This window comes from Nicotiana tabacum, chromosome 11 (genome assembly GCF_000715075.1).
Source record: "Nicotiana tabacum cultivar K326 chromosome 11, ASM71507v2, whole genome shotgun sequence".
Taxonomy (NCBI): domain Eukaryota; kingdom Viridiplantae; phylum Streptophyta; class Magnoliopsida; order Solanales; family Solanaceae; genus Nicotiana; species Nicotiana tabacum.
Window position 1 is genome coordinate 3280883 of NC_134090.1, and position 16391 is coordinate 3297273.

The 16391-nt window shown below is 34.4% G+C and overlaps 1 protein-coding gene, 1 long non-coding RNA gene and 1 pseudogene across 5 annotated transcripts; 1 reads left to right on the forward strand and 2 right to left on the reverse strand.

The window, feature by feature from the left end:
* Positions 1–6727: 6727 nt before the first annotated feature.
* LOC142166176 (uncharacterized) lies at positions 6728–11270 on the forward strand. 4 transcript variants are annotated; one of them, XM_075224663.1, is made up of 7 exons: positions 6728–7304; positions 7713–8477; positions 9059–9262; positions 9440–9894; positions 10249–10323; positions 10415–10560; positions 10916–11270. In XM_075224663.1, exons 1-4 carry the CDS (start codon positions 6768–6770, stop codon positions 9572–9574), a joined length of 1641 nt encoding a protein of 546 aa, XP_075080764.1. In that variant the 5' UTR covers positions 6728–6767; the 3' UTR covers positions 9575–9894; positions 10249–10323; positions 10415–10560; positions 10916–11270. The 4 variants fall into 4 exon arrangements, with proteins under 4 accessions (XP_075080764.1, XP_075080765.1, XP_075080766.1 ...); XM_075224664.1 differs by having other exon boundaries at positions 9440–9614; positions 9730–9894; positions 10415–11270; XM_075224665.1 differs by having other exon boundaries at positions 9545–9614; positions 9730–9894; positions 10415–11270.
* On the reverse strand, positions 9663–10167 carry LOC142166177 (uncharacterized). The gene is made up of 3 exons (XR_012696370.1): positions 10114–10167; positions 9822–9965; positions 9663–9736 (listed from the first exon to the last, which is right to left on the reverse strand). It is a non-coding gene; the product is annotated as an uncharacterized LOC142166177 (long non-coding RNA).
* Positions 11271–12326: 1056 nt separating the features above from the next.
* LOC142166178 (uncharacterized) lies at positions 12327–13992 on the reverse strand (annotated as a pseudogene).
* Positions 13993–16391: the final 2399 nt, after the last annotated feature.

Consider the following 16391-nt stretch of genomic DNA (forward strand, 5'->3'; position numbering starts at 1 on the left):
AAATTTGAAGAACAATAGACAAAAGGCATTTAAATACGGTAATACTTGGTCACAACATCCACAATTTCTGGTCAAAGTAGAGGAGGTGTGGAAGCAGCCAGTGGAAGGGTATATGACATACCAAGTAATAACCAAAATGAGGAATTTAAATAAGAGACATAAAGATTTGAATAAGCAATATTTTAGGAATATAGTTATAGATGCTAATGAAGATAGGGATGCACTAAAACAAGTACAGGAAGCATTACAGCAGCACCCAGGGGATAAGAAACTATAACAACTTGAAAAAGAGAAGTATCAGCAATTTAGAAAGAGTTCATATCTTGCTGAAATGTTCCTACAACAAAGAAGTAAGGCAGCGTGTATTAGGCTAGGTGATGATAACACAAGATATTTTTTCTCGGTGATAAAGCATAAGAAATTGCAACAAGCAATCACACAACTGTAAGACAAGAATGGAATCATATGCACTGATTCAGAGGATATTGCACAGATATTGGTGCATTTCTATCAAGCTTTACTTGGTAAAAAGTCTTTGAAAAGGGTAAGAGCTTTCAAGAGTTTCTTACACAATGGTCCTAAATTAACACTTGGGCAACAAGTTGCCTTAGTTCAGCCCTATAGAAGTGAAGATGTGAAAAAGGCTATATTCAACATTGACAAGAACAAGAGTCCAGGCCCCGATGGATATGGAAGTGACTTTTTCAAAGCAACTTGGGGGGTTATAGATAATGATATAACTCAAGCAGTGCTGGAATTATTTAGCAATGGGAACTTGTTGAAGCAACTGAATGCAACAATTATCTCATTAATTCCTAAAGTTTCAGTATCTCAAAATGTAGGGCAGTTCCGACCTATATCATATTGCAATGTCTTGTATAAGGTTATATCAAAGACGATGTGTGGGAGATTTAGAGAGGCAATTAGATGTATAGTTGCGGAGAATCAAGCAGTCTTTGTCAGGGGAAGAACCTTAGTGCATAATATGTTGATATGCCATAATATCCTTAGGCACTACAATAGGAAAACATCGCCTAGGTGTATGATGAAGATAGATCTAAGGAAGGCATATGACATGGTTAGTTGTGAATTTCTTAAGGAGGCATTGATTGGGTATGGCTTTCCAGAAGCATTTACTAATCTGGTCATGGTATGTGTTACTTCCACAAAATTTTCAATCAAGGTTAATGGGGAATGATATGGATACTTTGAAGGGAAAAGAGGGTTGAGGCAAGGAGATCCAATGTTACCAATGTTATTTGTGATAGTCATGGAGTATTTGTCAAGGATTTTGAAAAAGATGGGGGAACTGCCTGACTTTAAGTTCCATCCAATGTGTAAGAATACTAAGCCGACTCACTTAGTGTTTGGTGATGATTTAATATTATTCTGTAAGGGAGACCTAAAGTCTATTGCGAGGATGATAGAGGCATTAAATCATTTTAGTAATATAACAGGATTGGAAGCTAACATGGACAAATCTAGTATCTTTATAGCATGGGTTGAGAATAACCTAAGAGATCAAATGGTACAGATGATTGGGTTCTCACTTGGTACTTTGCCAATAAGATACCCGGGTTTTCCTCTCCCTCTTCAAAAAAATGGAGCAAGGTGGAGTGTTATCAGCTGGTAGAGAGAATAACTTCCAGAATAACAAGTGCATACTCTAAAATCTTGTCCTACGCAGGAAATCTGGATTCACACTCCACCTGTTGACAGCAGCTGGTACTGGAGGAAGCTTAATTCCATTAAAGCAGCTATGACAAATTGGTACAACAATGGCACCTACTGTTTAACAATAAATGGTGCATATTCTGTCAGTAAAAGCTATATTAGCTTACTAGGAAGCATGGAGAAAATGTTAGAAGCTGATTTAGTATGGAACAACATTATGCTACCTAGACATAGGTTTATAGTATGGTTGGCTAATCAAGAGAAGTTGTTAACAAAAGAGAGGTTGATCCGACTCCATATACCAGTAGATGATGGAATGTGCTGCTTATGTGATGAAAACATGGCTGAAAGCCAGTTACACCTCTTTACTGAGTGTAGTTGGACAGTGAAATTGCAAGATGAACTGAAAATGTGGTCGAGTATCAGAATACAGAGGAAAGGGACAACTCAATGCATGAAATGGATCTAAACCAGACATTGGAAGCAGTTCAAGAAGGAATTAGCAGCAGCAATATGGGGTGCAAAGCTCTACCACAAATGGAAGGCTCAAAATAGGAAAATTTTAGAGGGATAAATGTAAATACTGAGGTTGTGTTTATGCAGATAAAGAAAGAGATTGTAGAGAGGGTAAAACACTTGAAATACTCTATGAAAGCAAGTAGATATAGTTATTTGAGGTAATAGCTATGTAAGTAGTTGAGTGAGTGATGTTTTTCTTTGTTCGAAGCTTTGGAGATCTCTCTGAAGTGCTCATTAGGTGTAAACATTTGGTTGTCAATGGTAATACTTCACTATTTTACCAAAAAAAAGTGATAATATAGGATGAAGCGCTTTTAGCTAAATGTCAAACAATCGAAACCATCGCCAGAGTTTTAGAGATATATTGGATATCGATGAACTATTTGGCGGAAAAGTAATAGTTTGGGAGGTGATTTGTGTCAAGTACGATCAGTAGTTCCAAAATTGACTAAAGCAGAAATTGTAAAAGGTAGCTTGTCAAAATTATATTTATGACCTCAAATGAAAAATATTCAAATGACAAGAAAAATAAAAGTAAGAACAAATCCAACATTCAGTGATTTCTTGCTTCCTGTCGGAAACGAAGAAGAGCATCTAATAAACGATGATTTGGTTCTTCTAAAACACTTGATTATCAACCCCAATACTAATAGTAGTGTATTTAATAAGAAAAATATTTGTGCAAATTACATGATAGAAATTAAAGATCTATCTTAGCTAGCAGAAATGAATATGTTGATCAACTAAATAAAAGGTTGATTGCTAAGTTTTATGGTAAAAATAAAATATTTTTCAGTGTTGACTCAGCAGAAGATGATACCAACAATTACTACTAAGAAGAATATTTAAATACTTTAATACCAAATGATCTTCTACCGTACATATTTGTTATCAAGTTCATTATTTCTTACGTATGTTAGTGTCACTATATATATAATAGACTAAGTTAAAATTGATCTTTCATTGCATAAATGTTGATTTTGAAGAAAAATATGCCTCGTCATGCTACTGAAAATATAGATCCGCTGAATAGCTTATGTAATACTACACATATGGTATATAGAAGTTTTTACAATAACATCATACATGCATAACTTATGATACCGGTCAATGTGCTTCTAAGTATGTGTTTATCACCGAATTCAACTTTCATCTTCCGAAACTAAAGAATATCCTTTCAAATTTGTGTAAAAATAATTTTCAGTATGTTTATGTTTTGTAGTTATAATAAATAAAGCACAAGGACAAACATCCTAAATATTAGACTATATTTATCACAATATATTTTCTTACACGAATAACTATGTGTTGCACTTTCAAGAGAGATATCAATATTGACAATAAGAGTTTTGGTTACGGCAGAGTAACCAAAGCATTATAAGGAAACATATACAAAAAAAATATCGTCTATAAAGAAGTGTTCCCTAAGATACCATCATATTAGATACCTTTAAACTACAATACATAATTATCAACTTAACATGACTAAAATTGATAATTTATGTAAGTTATGATGATGTCCTTTCATTTAAATTCATGTATTATGCTAATATAACAATATTTTTCGGCATTTAGATGATTGTTGTAGTATTATATATAAATTTTTTCTCATTAATTACTACCTCCGTTCACTTTTACATGTCCACTATTGACTTTCCATATCCCTTAAGAAATAATAAATAAAGTGCATAATTTACCATGATACCCATATTAATTGGTGTATAGTCTTAATGAATTTAGAAAATGATTTGAAATGAGTAATTAATGCTAAGGGCAAAGCAGAAAAAATAAATTATTTTTCTCTCGATATGCGAAAAGTGACAAGTAAAAATGAAAATTTAATTTTAGAATATTTGACAACTAAAAGTAAACGGTGGGAGTAAATTTTATTGTTCATTCATATAAATAAATATTTCAATCACCATGTGTCATTATTAACGTGCAACGCACGTTTATAGATACTAGTAGTTTACAATTTAGTTATGTATGTTTACCGTATAAAGATTTTCTTACACTAGTTTTACATATTATAGAAGATTGTTTTCCATTTTTCAAAGCTTACCCATTAATGTTTCTATAGAGCACCATATGTAGTTGCATTAAATTTTTCCTTACACTAAGAATATTTCGACCTTCTATATATAAAAGATTGTTTTCCATTCTTTTTCCTGCAAGCCCTAATGGGGTCTTACAAGACACGAAATTAAATAGTTGGACCCAATAGGGTTCTAATTTCGAATGATTAAATTAAAAGGAAGTGCATTTGAAAAAAGAAGAAGGAAACTAGGTAAAAAAGAAGTGCCAACTTAAGGTTAATTGAGCTTCTTCGCTAATTAATGATGTTCCTTGTGATATTATTAATTAAGGAGTTTGACTTGCCCATGCGTGAACTACTAGTATTTTACAATATATTTTGACCTTTTATAGAAGATTGTTTTCCATTTTAATATTACCAATTAAAGTTTGTACGCATTAATAAGAATTTGCTTATATATAGTATCAGTAGATTTTGACCTATTAAAATAATTTCCAATTTTATAATGTTACCAATTAATGCTGGTCCGTGCATAGACACTATAAATATCCCCAATGCTCTAATAGTTTCGTACCCTCAAACCTAAGGTTTTTTCTTTCTTCTTATTTGCAGTTTCACTTTGAAGAATTCAACTAAATGACAATGAGGAGCATTAATGTTGAACGATGCCTTTTCATGATTTTTTCTTTCTTGCTTGTTTCATTCTCGGGTATATATATCACCTCTCTTCTTTCCCTTCTCCTTTACTTTTTCTTGTTTAATTTATTTTTGTATTATTTGTCAGAAAAGAAAACTGAAGTTGAAAACTCTAAACGTTTATGCATCTACTATATATATTATATACATATACCTCTTCGCTATAACAATCAAGTTTTTTTTGGAATCATTTTTAATATTATGTTATTATAATATATGTTTTCTATAACAACACTTTACTATAGCAGCCAAATAATATTAGAACTAACAATACTGTTATAAAACGGTTTGAGTACGTATATACACTAGCCTCTAGCATGATCTCTTTTGGTTAACTTTTTATGAATTTTTCCATTAAAAAAGGATTGATTTGAATGTTCAATGTCAACTTGAATGCTTTCCAATGGCGTCACCCGAATCCGCAAAAAAACTATTCGGCTCCGACCCGTACCCAATGATCAACCTTCTATTACATCTCCATTGCAACGACGATCATCTTTATCAACCAGCAAAAACTCTGTTCAATTACACCAAAAACCATTACCCAACTGCTCTAATTCTCAAACTCTTCGAAATGATTCAACGTAACCCTTTTTCGATCACAGGTATTCGCTGTTATAATCTTCTTCGCGATCTTCTGCCTTCTCTTTGGCTCCGTCTTCCTCCATTTACGAGTAAAGACTTAAAATATGGCTTAAACTATCGTTTATGGCTTGAAAAGGATTATGAAACGCTTAAAGCTTGTGTTTCTTGCGTATCAAGTTTAGCCGGTTTGTTATTTCCTAAAAATGAATGGGATAATCTGTTTTACTTCATGTTTCGATACTTGGGTTCGAGTTCTTTGTATAGAAAATTGGGTGCTTTGTTATAATGGAATGATTTGATTCCTATTTGTCCTGAGGTTTTTATGCCTTATATTGATTTCTTGATTGAGGGTTTTAAAGATCTTATGCCTACAGTAACAGAAGATCATCGGTGTGGTGTTGCTGCTGCTAAGACATCTGTAAAATTGGTTTTGTATTTGGGAAACACCGCGAATTATAGCAAGTTTTATGATCTTATGGGGTATGTAATGATGACTTTGTTTATGGCATTAGGTGAGGAAGTTCTTGTGTGTAGTCTTCTTGAGGATTTGATAATTTTGGCCGGGGCTGAGTTTTTTAAGGTTCAGATTGATGTTGTAATAGATTCTATGGTGAAAGTAGTAGAGAATTTGGAGTTAAAAGAGAGGACAAGGCAACTTGCTATAGAGTTTGTTTTAACAGTTGCTGAGGATGTTGTTTCTAAGTTGCTTAGTCAGCTAATTGTGATGTTAGTACATATTGAAGATGATCCTAATTGGGGAAATGCAATTGGTCTGATTTTTGAGGGTTGCTCGAAGGTAATACTCTCTTCGTTCCATTTTATGTAGCGCTTTTTCCTTTTTAGCAAGTATGTTCTGAAAAGAATGTTATATTTCTGTATTAGGAAACCCTTTAACTTTCAACTTTCCGTCTTACCCTTAGTAGCATGTTCTTATTGTCGTTGAAATGTTATACTAGCATGTTTAGACTACATAGTCTAAGGGTACTTTTCGGTATGTGTCAAAAGTAAAACACAGTCAAATAAGATCTCCTTAACTTTGAACTTTTCATTTTAACCTTAATGATATTGTTCACATATTGCCGTAGTAAATTTGTTGCATGTTTAGATTATAAGTGCTAAGGGTACTTTGAGTATGTGTCAAAAGTAAAACTACCAACATTAGTTAAGATCCAAAACTGCATTTACTAATGATGTGTCATTTTAGGTCATTTCTGCGCTCATTTCACTGCAAGAAACTCATATCGAGGTAGAAGATCCAATGAGGAGCCTTTTGTTATTATGGAATGATTTGATTCCTATTTGTCCTGAGGTTTTTATGCCTTATATTGATATCTTGATTGAGGGTTTTAAAGATCTTAAGCCTACTGTATTAGAAGATCATCGGTGTGGTGTTGTCGCTGCTAAGGCATATGTAAAATTGGTTTTGTATTTGGGAAACACCGCGAATTATAGCAAGTTTTATGATCTTATGGGGTATGTAATGATGACTTTGTTTATGGCATTAGGTGAGGAAGTTCTTGTGTGTAGTCTTCTTGAGGATTTGATAATTTTGGCCAGGGCGGAAACTGAGTTTTTTAAGGTTCAGATTGATGTTGTAATAGATTCTATGGTGAAAGTAGTAGAGAATTTGGAGTTAAAAGAGAGGACATGGCAACTTGTTATAGAGTTTGTTTTAACAGTTGCTGAGGATGTTGTTTCTAAGTTGCTTAGTCAGCTAATTGTGATGTTAGTACATATTGAAGATGATCCTAATTGGGGAAATGCAATTGGTCTGATTTTTGAGGGTTGCTCGAAGGTAATACTCTCTTCGTTCCATTTTATGTAGCGCTTTTTCCTTTTTAGCAAGTATGTTTTGAAAAGAATGTTATATTTCTGTATTAGGAAACCCTTTAACTTTCAACTTTCCGTCTTACCCTTAGTAGCATGTTCTTATTGTCGTTGATATGTTATATTAGCATGTTTAGACTACATAGTCTAAGGGTACTTTTCGGTATGTGTCAAAAGTAAAACATAGTCAAATAAGATCTCCTTAACTTTGAACTTTTCATTTTAACCTTAATGACATTGTTCACATATTGCCGTAGTAAATTTGTTGCATGTTTAGATTATAAGTGCTAAGGGTACTTTGAGTATGTGTCAAAAGTAAAACTACCAACATTAGTTAAGATCCAAAACTGCATTTACTAATGATGTGTCATTTTAGGTCATTTCTGCGCTCATTTCACTGCAAGAAACTCATATCGAGCTAGAAGATCCAATGAGGAGCCTTTTGTTGTTATGGAATGATTTGATTCCTATTTGTCCTGAGGTTTTTATGCCTTATATTGATATCTTGATTGAGGGTTTTAAAGATCTTAAGCCTACTATATTAGAAGATCATCGGTGTGGTGTTGTTGCTGCTAAGGCATCTGTAAAATTGGTTTTGTATTTGGGAAACACCGCGAATTATAGCAAGTTTTATGATCTTATGGGGTATGTAATGATGACTTTGTTTATGGCACTAGGTGAGGAAGTTCTTGTGTGTAGTCTTCTTGAGGATTTGATAATTTTGGCTGGGGCGGAAACTGAGTTTTTTAAGGTTCAGATTGATGTTGTAATAGATTCTATGGTGAAAGTAGTAGAGAACTTGGAGTTAAAAGAGAGGACATGGCAACTTGCTATAGAGTTTGTTTTAATAGTTGCCGAGGATGTTGTTTCTAAGTTGCTTAGTCAGCTAATTGTGATGTTAGTACATATTGAAGATGATCCTAATTGGGGAAATGCAATTAGTGATGATGAAAATGCAGGGGAGTTGAGTATGTGTAGTTATGCTATGGAAAGTTTGGGTAGGTTAGCAATTGCATTGGGAGGAAATGTGATTTTGCCTAGTTGCCTTGAGTATTTGTTCAGCTTCTTGTATGATGAAAATTGGAGAATTCGCCATGCTGCTGTTACTGCAATTGGTCTGATTTCTGAGGGTTGCTCGAAGGTAATACTCTCTTCATTCCATTTTATGTAGCGCTTTTTCCTTTTTAGTAAGTATGTTCTTAAAAGAATGTTATATTCTGTATTAGGAAACTGTTTAACTTTCAACTTTCCGTCTTACCCTTAGTAGCATGTTCTTATTGCCGTTGAAATGTTATACTAGCATGTTTAGACTACAAGGTCTAAGGGTACTACTGTCAAATAAGATCTCCTTGACTTTGAACTTTTCATTTTAACCTTATTGACATTGTTCATATAGCCATATAAATTTGTAGCATGTTTGGATTACAAGTGCTAAGGGTACTTTTGGTATGTGTCAGAAGTAAAACACAGTCAAATAAGATCTCTTTTAACTTTGAACTTTCCATTTTATCCTTAATGACATGTTCATATAACCATAGAAATGTTGTAGCACGTTTAGAATACAAATTCTTAGGATACTTTTGGTATGTGTCCAAAGTAAAACACCGTTAGATAAGATAAAACTGAGGGAGTAGTTCAACTTTATTCTTTAGAAGGCTATTGGAGAAGTGAAATATGGGCTTAACTAGTTTTTGTGTGTGATTTCTGGTGTGGAAATTCCAGGCATTGTTGCAGGAGATGGGGCAGCTTGTAGAGACTGTTGTGATGCTAATCCATGACACGTATCCCCGAGTGCGCTGGGCATCAATTCATTCAATTGGTCAGCTTTCAAAGTATCTGAGCCCACATTTTCAAGAGCACTATCATCAACAGATCCTCCCTGCTTTGCTAGAAGTTTTAGATGATTTTGACAATCCGAGGTTGCAGGTACTTCACATCTTCTTCTCTGTATCCTTTTTTAGCTACCACGTTTTAAGGTTGGCCTAATTTTACAGATAGTATAATTTACATTCAGGTTTTGAACACTGTGAACTCCTAACTTTTCACACTTGTCCATTGAAAATACATATCATTGCATACTAATGCTATCTCATTTATATATAGATACGTGCAACTTCAGGAATACTGTTGTTCACTCGCAATTGCAGTTCAGATGTCTTGAAACCTTACCTGCAGAGAATAGTGAGTAAATTAGTTGTGTTTCTACAGGTATGTCATTTATTCCAAGTGACTTGCTGAATTCCAGAGAGGAATGACGACGATGAAGGAAGCGGCTCTGGTAACTTTAGCTTCTTTAGCTAATTCATCACAGGCACTTTTGTTATCAAGGGTCCAACTGTTGTTTTCTTTCAATGTTCCGGTTTTCTAAACCTCGTTTGCCTGGGATATTGTAGGAAGACTCTGCGTACATATATGATTCAATAATGCCATATCTGAAAGTTATCTTGGTAACTACTAATAAAGATACAAGTCGCATGCTCCTTACCAAATCATTGGAATGTATTACCATGACGGCAATGGCTGTTGGGAATCTAGCAATCCTTGATTATGTTGAGAAGGTGAATACAGTTTATATCTTTCTATTCCCTTGTTGCAGGCATTATATAAATGTTGACTGTGTTTCCTGGAACTAACAAATAAATCAATGCTGTGAACATTTAAGATTTAAAGTTAGAATCACATAGCAGTAAAGCAACATTTAAACCATTAAAATCAGGGCAAATGAAGTCATATTTGACTAGAAAATGCGGGAAGTACTAATAAGAATTTGAATTTACAAATGGAATAGGTGTACCCTGTTGTAAACTCGAGCATGGACCATCTTCATTCCTACAGCAAATCTTGTAGATATAGTTCTTATAGAGAAACCTGGAAAAAAAAAATACATTTATACCAACGATGTGTCATTTTAGGTCACTTCTGCGCTCACTTCACAGCAAGAAACTCACATGGAGGTAGAAGATCCAATGAGGAGCCTTTTGTTACAAGTATGTTGAAACACTTAGAATTTTGCTTTTCTGTTTTTGGCTAATTTATACCAGAGAAAATTATTGTTTTTTCCACTTGATTATGTTGCAGGCATGGGGTAGACTATGCAAATGCTTGGGGGCAGATTTCCTTCCTTATCTGAGTGTTTCCATGCCCGTTGTACTAAAATCTGCTCAGCTAAAGAATTATTTGAGTGTTTCCAACAATTCAGATACAGAGGATTCTGATGATGAAAGGTTGAATCTTCTTAAAACACTCGGGCAAAATTTCACTGATAATGCATGTCATATGTATTAGTACTAGGTGTGCATGTAGATGGTTGTGCATTTCACGTAAGTTGCTTATTTTAGTGACTCAGACAATGGTACCAACATAATTTCACAAAGATAGTTTGAGAAATGTTGATTTTGCTGAGGTAGTATTTCCTTTTCCTGTACCCTTTATCCTAAATATTGCCACACTATTAGTTAACATACCCAGTCAATATAGGCTTTATGAAAGGCGGTTACAGTTAACTTAACCTATTACAAAGAATGTACAGTTCCAAATATCTACTAAGGTATCCTCCATTTCATATATTCTCTTTTTTAGGTTTTATGGGCAGGGAAAAATTTAGCAACAGAAGAAACTATCAGGCGAATGATCAATCTATTGAACAAGTTCCAAAGGGAACATCAGCCTTCTGTCCTGTCCAACATATATGCAACATTACCTTTACCACATCAAAGCATGTTGCGCACTGTCTTGTCAACCATATAATTTGTTTGTGTATTCGTTTAGTAGATACATGTATAGAACACAGAAGTAGCTAACAGGAAAAGTAGCAGACTCAAAACTTGTATAGACAGAGGAAGGTTCCTCCTATTACTGTAAAGAGCGCGATTGTATACAACGGATGAAGTAGGAGATTTTTGTATTTGAAAGGAATTTACAATTCTTTCTGCTCTATCTTGTGTTATATTTGAGGTGATTTTCTGTCATGTATTAACTTTGGATTGCAATTTAGATTGACCTCCTTTATTTAATCATTCATGGTAAGAAGCCAAGTTGACCCTATAAGTCCTTTGTTTTTAGTTTCCATTCTTAGTTTCACTATCCATTAATTTTGGCAAAAGCTAGAAAAATTCTAAAGTGAAAAGGAACAAAAGATGTGATCTGTGAAGTGCATAAGAGGTGGATTTCTGTGGATTTGGGGACATTAGACATTGCTATTTATTATCATGTCAAATTTGAAACACACACACACACTAGGTTTTCTTCTCCATGAGACAAAAAAATGGAAAAAGTCGTCCCATGGGAGACTTTCGATAAAATTGGAACGAAAAAAGAAAAAGCAAAAGTTAAGACAGATTTGTGAAATTGCATAAATCCAACTTCAATGAGCTTATTTTTCTTCAAATTACCTGTTGATCATGTGGCACTGAGGTCGCGTCCACCGTTGTAGCTTGTGTGTACTTGTTTGGAAAGAGAGCATCTCTTGTTTCAGAAGAACAAGAAACTTCCAGTTTCTGCTTCAGTTCTTTTCCTTTCCGCATAAGGCATTCATCTCCCAATTCTCAATTCATTGTGAAGTACATAGAAAAATCACTCTCATATCAACCAACTAAAGAATAGAAATTCAGTTGCCCAACTGCATCAAATACGGCTGTAACCATAGTAGAAGCATACGATATCAAATCATCTCAAGTATTTTTTGGGTCTTTATTCCTCAACTTTGTTGGCACATATGGAGTATGAACTGTCATACTGAACAAGGTACAGATAATGAGAAAACACTCCCAAAATTCAATACTGAGGCTATTGTTTCCTCGGATTTGGTTTTAAAGAAAATTGGTCTATAAAATTGGAGTAACCATAATTTGTTCGCATAATATAATACAGCTAAATCACATGAAGCCAACTGAAATAAAACAGGCATTTAGAGGTAGTGAGGCTCCATAACAGACACGAACATTAGTAAGGCAACGTTCAGAGGGAACAAACAAATGGCGTAAGATAGAAATAGCCATCAGATCATCATTATATTGAAATAACAAGAACTAGTTGTCCTAGTACTAGAACCCAAAATTTATGAAGCCACTGACTTGCACGACGTAAATAAGACGAGCTTCAGGATCAAACTTCAAGTTCCGCTTCCAATTCACGAGTCTGCATTTCACTCCAGTATGCAATCTTCTTCAACATCAATATCACTCAGATCAAGATCAGCAAGTAACTCCTCCAAAGGAATAGAAGGACTTCCGACCGTTGATATTCTTTATTACGATACAATGATATGTTGAACCTCAGATCAGGATTCTCCTCTAAATCTCTCAAGAATTGTTCATATTCTGAGTTCAACTTTTGTTCCTGATCTCTTCCCTTGCCAGAGTTATCGACTTCCATATTAAGAGACTTAAGCTTCCAAGATCGAGGCTTCCCACGTTTCTTTTGGCGCTTCTCTTCATAGCTTTTCTTAATTAATATCACCTCCGGAAGGACAAGACCTTTGTATTTGTCTAGCTCAATATCATTACTATTGGCTCCATATAAATCATAACCGAGGGCGTAGTCTCCGGAATTTAGAAGATGGCCTAGATGTGTTCTTACAGAGAACATAGTATCATTTTTCCCAAAATCAGATACACGAGCCACTTGAGTATCAGCTAAAACATACGTCGAGCCCCCAATATTAACTTCTTCAGAAACCACATCGACGTCTAAAACTACATACTCAACAAGCTGTCTACTAGACAACAAAGGCTTAAACGACGCCCTCCAGTACTGATCAGCATCCAAGAAACAATGCCTCAGAGTAAACGGGTCTAATAAAGCGATATTGTTGCTCACTTTGGTGCAGATCACAAGAGGACCGATATTTCCCAAACTAGCTGCTACCTTTGGAGGGAGACATATCAAATCCTCACGACAAATCGGGCTGATTTCTACAGAGAATGTATACTTATAATTGAAGTTATTGCTCTTGTGATCATGAGATACAAGTTGATTGTCATTTCGGCTCCTAACAGGTACCACCCTACTCACAAAGTCCACAAACTTTAAAGCATGACTTCTATGTGCAAAGAAGAAATCAATTCCCTGAACCAACTGTTGAATTTTTATGGCACGATTAGCAGCCTCGTGCTTTAGAATGAGCTGCTCCAAATAGAAGAAAGTTCTTCGATGAGAAACGTGCTGTCTAAGCTGCACAGCCGCCACCCATTGATCAGGGTTAGCTTGCACCTTTGAACAAGATTCACACATTTGGTCTTGAACAACATACTCAACGGCATATGTTTGTTCGAGAACTGCTCCATTTAGTACCTCTTTTTGGACTCTAAGCCTAACTTTGATCCTTTTGGAATGAGGTTCAGTCCAAATAAACTCGGCATTCATCAACTTAACTTTATTTAAATTCTTCAACCTCTTGATACAGAAGGTGAGTAACTCCTTCGATTCGAGCTGTGCTTTGATCCAACTCCTTGGAGGCTGCAAATAGCTATCGCATTCGGGGCAGTGGATAATCACAACATGTTTTTGTAAGCCTTCTGTTATATCAACCTCGGATCGCAAGCATTTAGCACACATATTGGCAGCATTTGGTTGCATCAAGATTCCGCATTTGCAACATAATACACTGCCTATTGTTTGTTGTACTGTAAACATACATGATACTTCTGCCATACTTATTAAAAAAAAAAAGGATTGTTACACAAATAGCTGGCCAGAATCAATGTTTACTTTTTCTAGCCGGTATACATAATATATAATTATATATATTTTATACATCCGCCGGCGGCTATTTTTAGTTTAAGAGATTAGGTGGGCGGCTACTTGGGTTAGTTCTTTTTTTTTTTTTTAAAAGAATAAAAATACATTTTGCATACATAAAAAAATCAACCAATTAGACATAGCTTTCCATGGCAGATAACAAGCAGTAAGTTACATATATTTTAATTTTCAATTATCCTTTGTTTGTACTAAACAAGAAACAAACTGAAACTGAATAATTTCCCCAAAATAACAAGCACTCACTTGCTGCACTTTTTGTGCAGGACCTGAGGCAAGTACTAGTGGGGGACCTATCGTCTTACACCCACGTTATCTAGGGGCATAGTGGTAAGCTGCCTTTCTGAGCCGTTCTGCAACTACTAGTGTCTCTCCTTGTATTTTTTATTCTGTCTATTTTTATTTCAGACAATAGTTGAGGTTTTGTATAATTTACTAGATGCTCATACACTTGTGACACCAGCTCTTTGCACATACATTGGTAGAATTTGTTGTTTTATTATTTTCTTGGTTTTAAATTTTGTCAATATATGCTTAATTTATTAAGTTGATTTGCCTAGCTATAGTGTTGGGCGCCATCACGACCTATTGGTAAAATTATGCCGTGACAACCAGCGAACCCCAGCTCTCAATGTGAACAGAACTATAACTTTTTTTCATATGATGTGAACAGAACTATATATTTCTGTTCTCTATATCTATATCTATATCTATCTATATATTGTTATAAAAACATGAATAAAATGTTGGATTACAAAAATAACATTTTAATATTAAGCATAATAACTCACAATAAAAGGACATAATCATAATTTTAGACATTAGCTTTGTCATCCTATTAGTTTTAGGACATAATACTATAAAAAATCGTATCCCAAGTTCTTCTCCTGCCCTTTTACAAATTTGAGATTACTATTAAAACAGAAAAAAAGAGCACCCTTTTCTTCCTTGTACCAAATGAACATGGATTGGATGATCGCAAACAAATAAAGGCATGAAATTGATTGAAAAGAAAAGAAAATAGAAATAGAGTTTTTCAATTTGAGAAACTGAATTGAGAGATTAATATACCTGGAATTGGAGAAGAGAGAAAACTGAATGATAAAATATTGAAGTTGGTAATATTAAGGAAGAAATATGTGGAGTTAATGTTTTTTTCTTGGCGTTTGTTATTATTTTGGACCTTAAAAATAAACGAATTTAACCGACTTTAGGAAGAGAGTGGCATCACTGCTTACTACTTGGTCTTCCCCCGGTATTGAATCATCAATTCAATTATACATGTCAAATAAAGTAGTACATTCACAATTCTATTTAGCTCAACTACATAAATTTGACCCAAAAGTAATAAAATTGGGGCAAGTGCACGGATACTCATTCTTCTTATGAATGTTGTTTAGAGATTAGCAAGTACTTATTTGTCCTGAAATTTTAAACTAAATATCTTAATTTCAAGACAATCCTGAAAAATTAAAATTCAGGACGCACTGGCTAATTCCTAAATAGCATGCTTATAAAGTGGCTATCTGGTGTCATTTCTACATAAAATTGCAACGATAACTTATTTGGCTCGACTTGTAGATCCATTAACGTTAAGTGAGGAGTTGAGCCTGAACTGTCGAATCGAAGTCACTTTCGGAACAAATATTTCCTACAGCTAACATGTGTCTAATCCAGCGGGATCGTGCACTGTAAACCCGAGTGGTAAGGCCATGATTCGAAAGAGAATAAAATTGACAATGCTAATGTCTACATAATGAGGAAATTTGAGGACTCAATTGGAAATTATTCTAAATATGCTTAGAATTTAACCATGAGTGCAACAACTTTTGCTTAAATTTACAAGAAGGTAACAAGTATCTTGTGTGTGTGTATTAATTTGCAATATATAGAACCACAGGACCGGGTATGCAAATGGATTTATTTGTAGAAATAACACCAGGTAGCTACTCTAAAGGGCTGCTATTTAAGAATTAATCAGTGCGTCCTAAATTTTAGTTTTTGAGTTTAAATTTTCGGGACAAAAATACCTTGAATTGTCCTTTTCCTGTACCCTTTATTCTAAAATATTGCCACACTATTAGTTAACTATACCCGATTAATATAGGCTTTATGAAAGGCGGTTACAGTTAACTTAACCTATCACAAACAATGTACAGTTCCATATATCTACTAAGGTATCCTCCATTTCATATATTCTCTTTTTTTAAGGTATCCCCCACTTGAAAATAAGTCAAATTAATGGTCATTTTACAAATCTCTACATTTACATAATTTTGGCTTATATATAGTGAATTTG

Coding starts and splice junctions, on each gene's coding strand:
- LOC142166176 (XM_075224662.1), top strand. CDS start 6,768: ATGAGGAGCCTTTTGTTATTATGGAATGATTTGATTCCTATTTGTCCT. Junction 8,478..9,058: donor TTTCTGAGGGTTGCTCGAAG/GTAATACTCTCT, acceptor TGGAAATTCCAG/GCATTGTTGCAGGAGATGGG. Junction 9,263..9,439: donor TTGACAATCCGAGGTTGCAG/GTACTTCACATC, acceptor ATTTATATATAG/ATACGTGCAACTTCAGGAAT.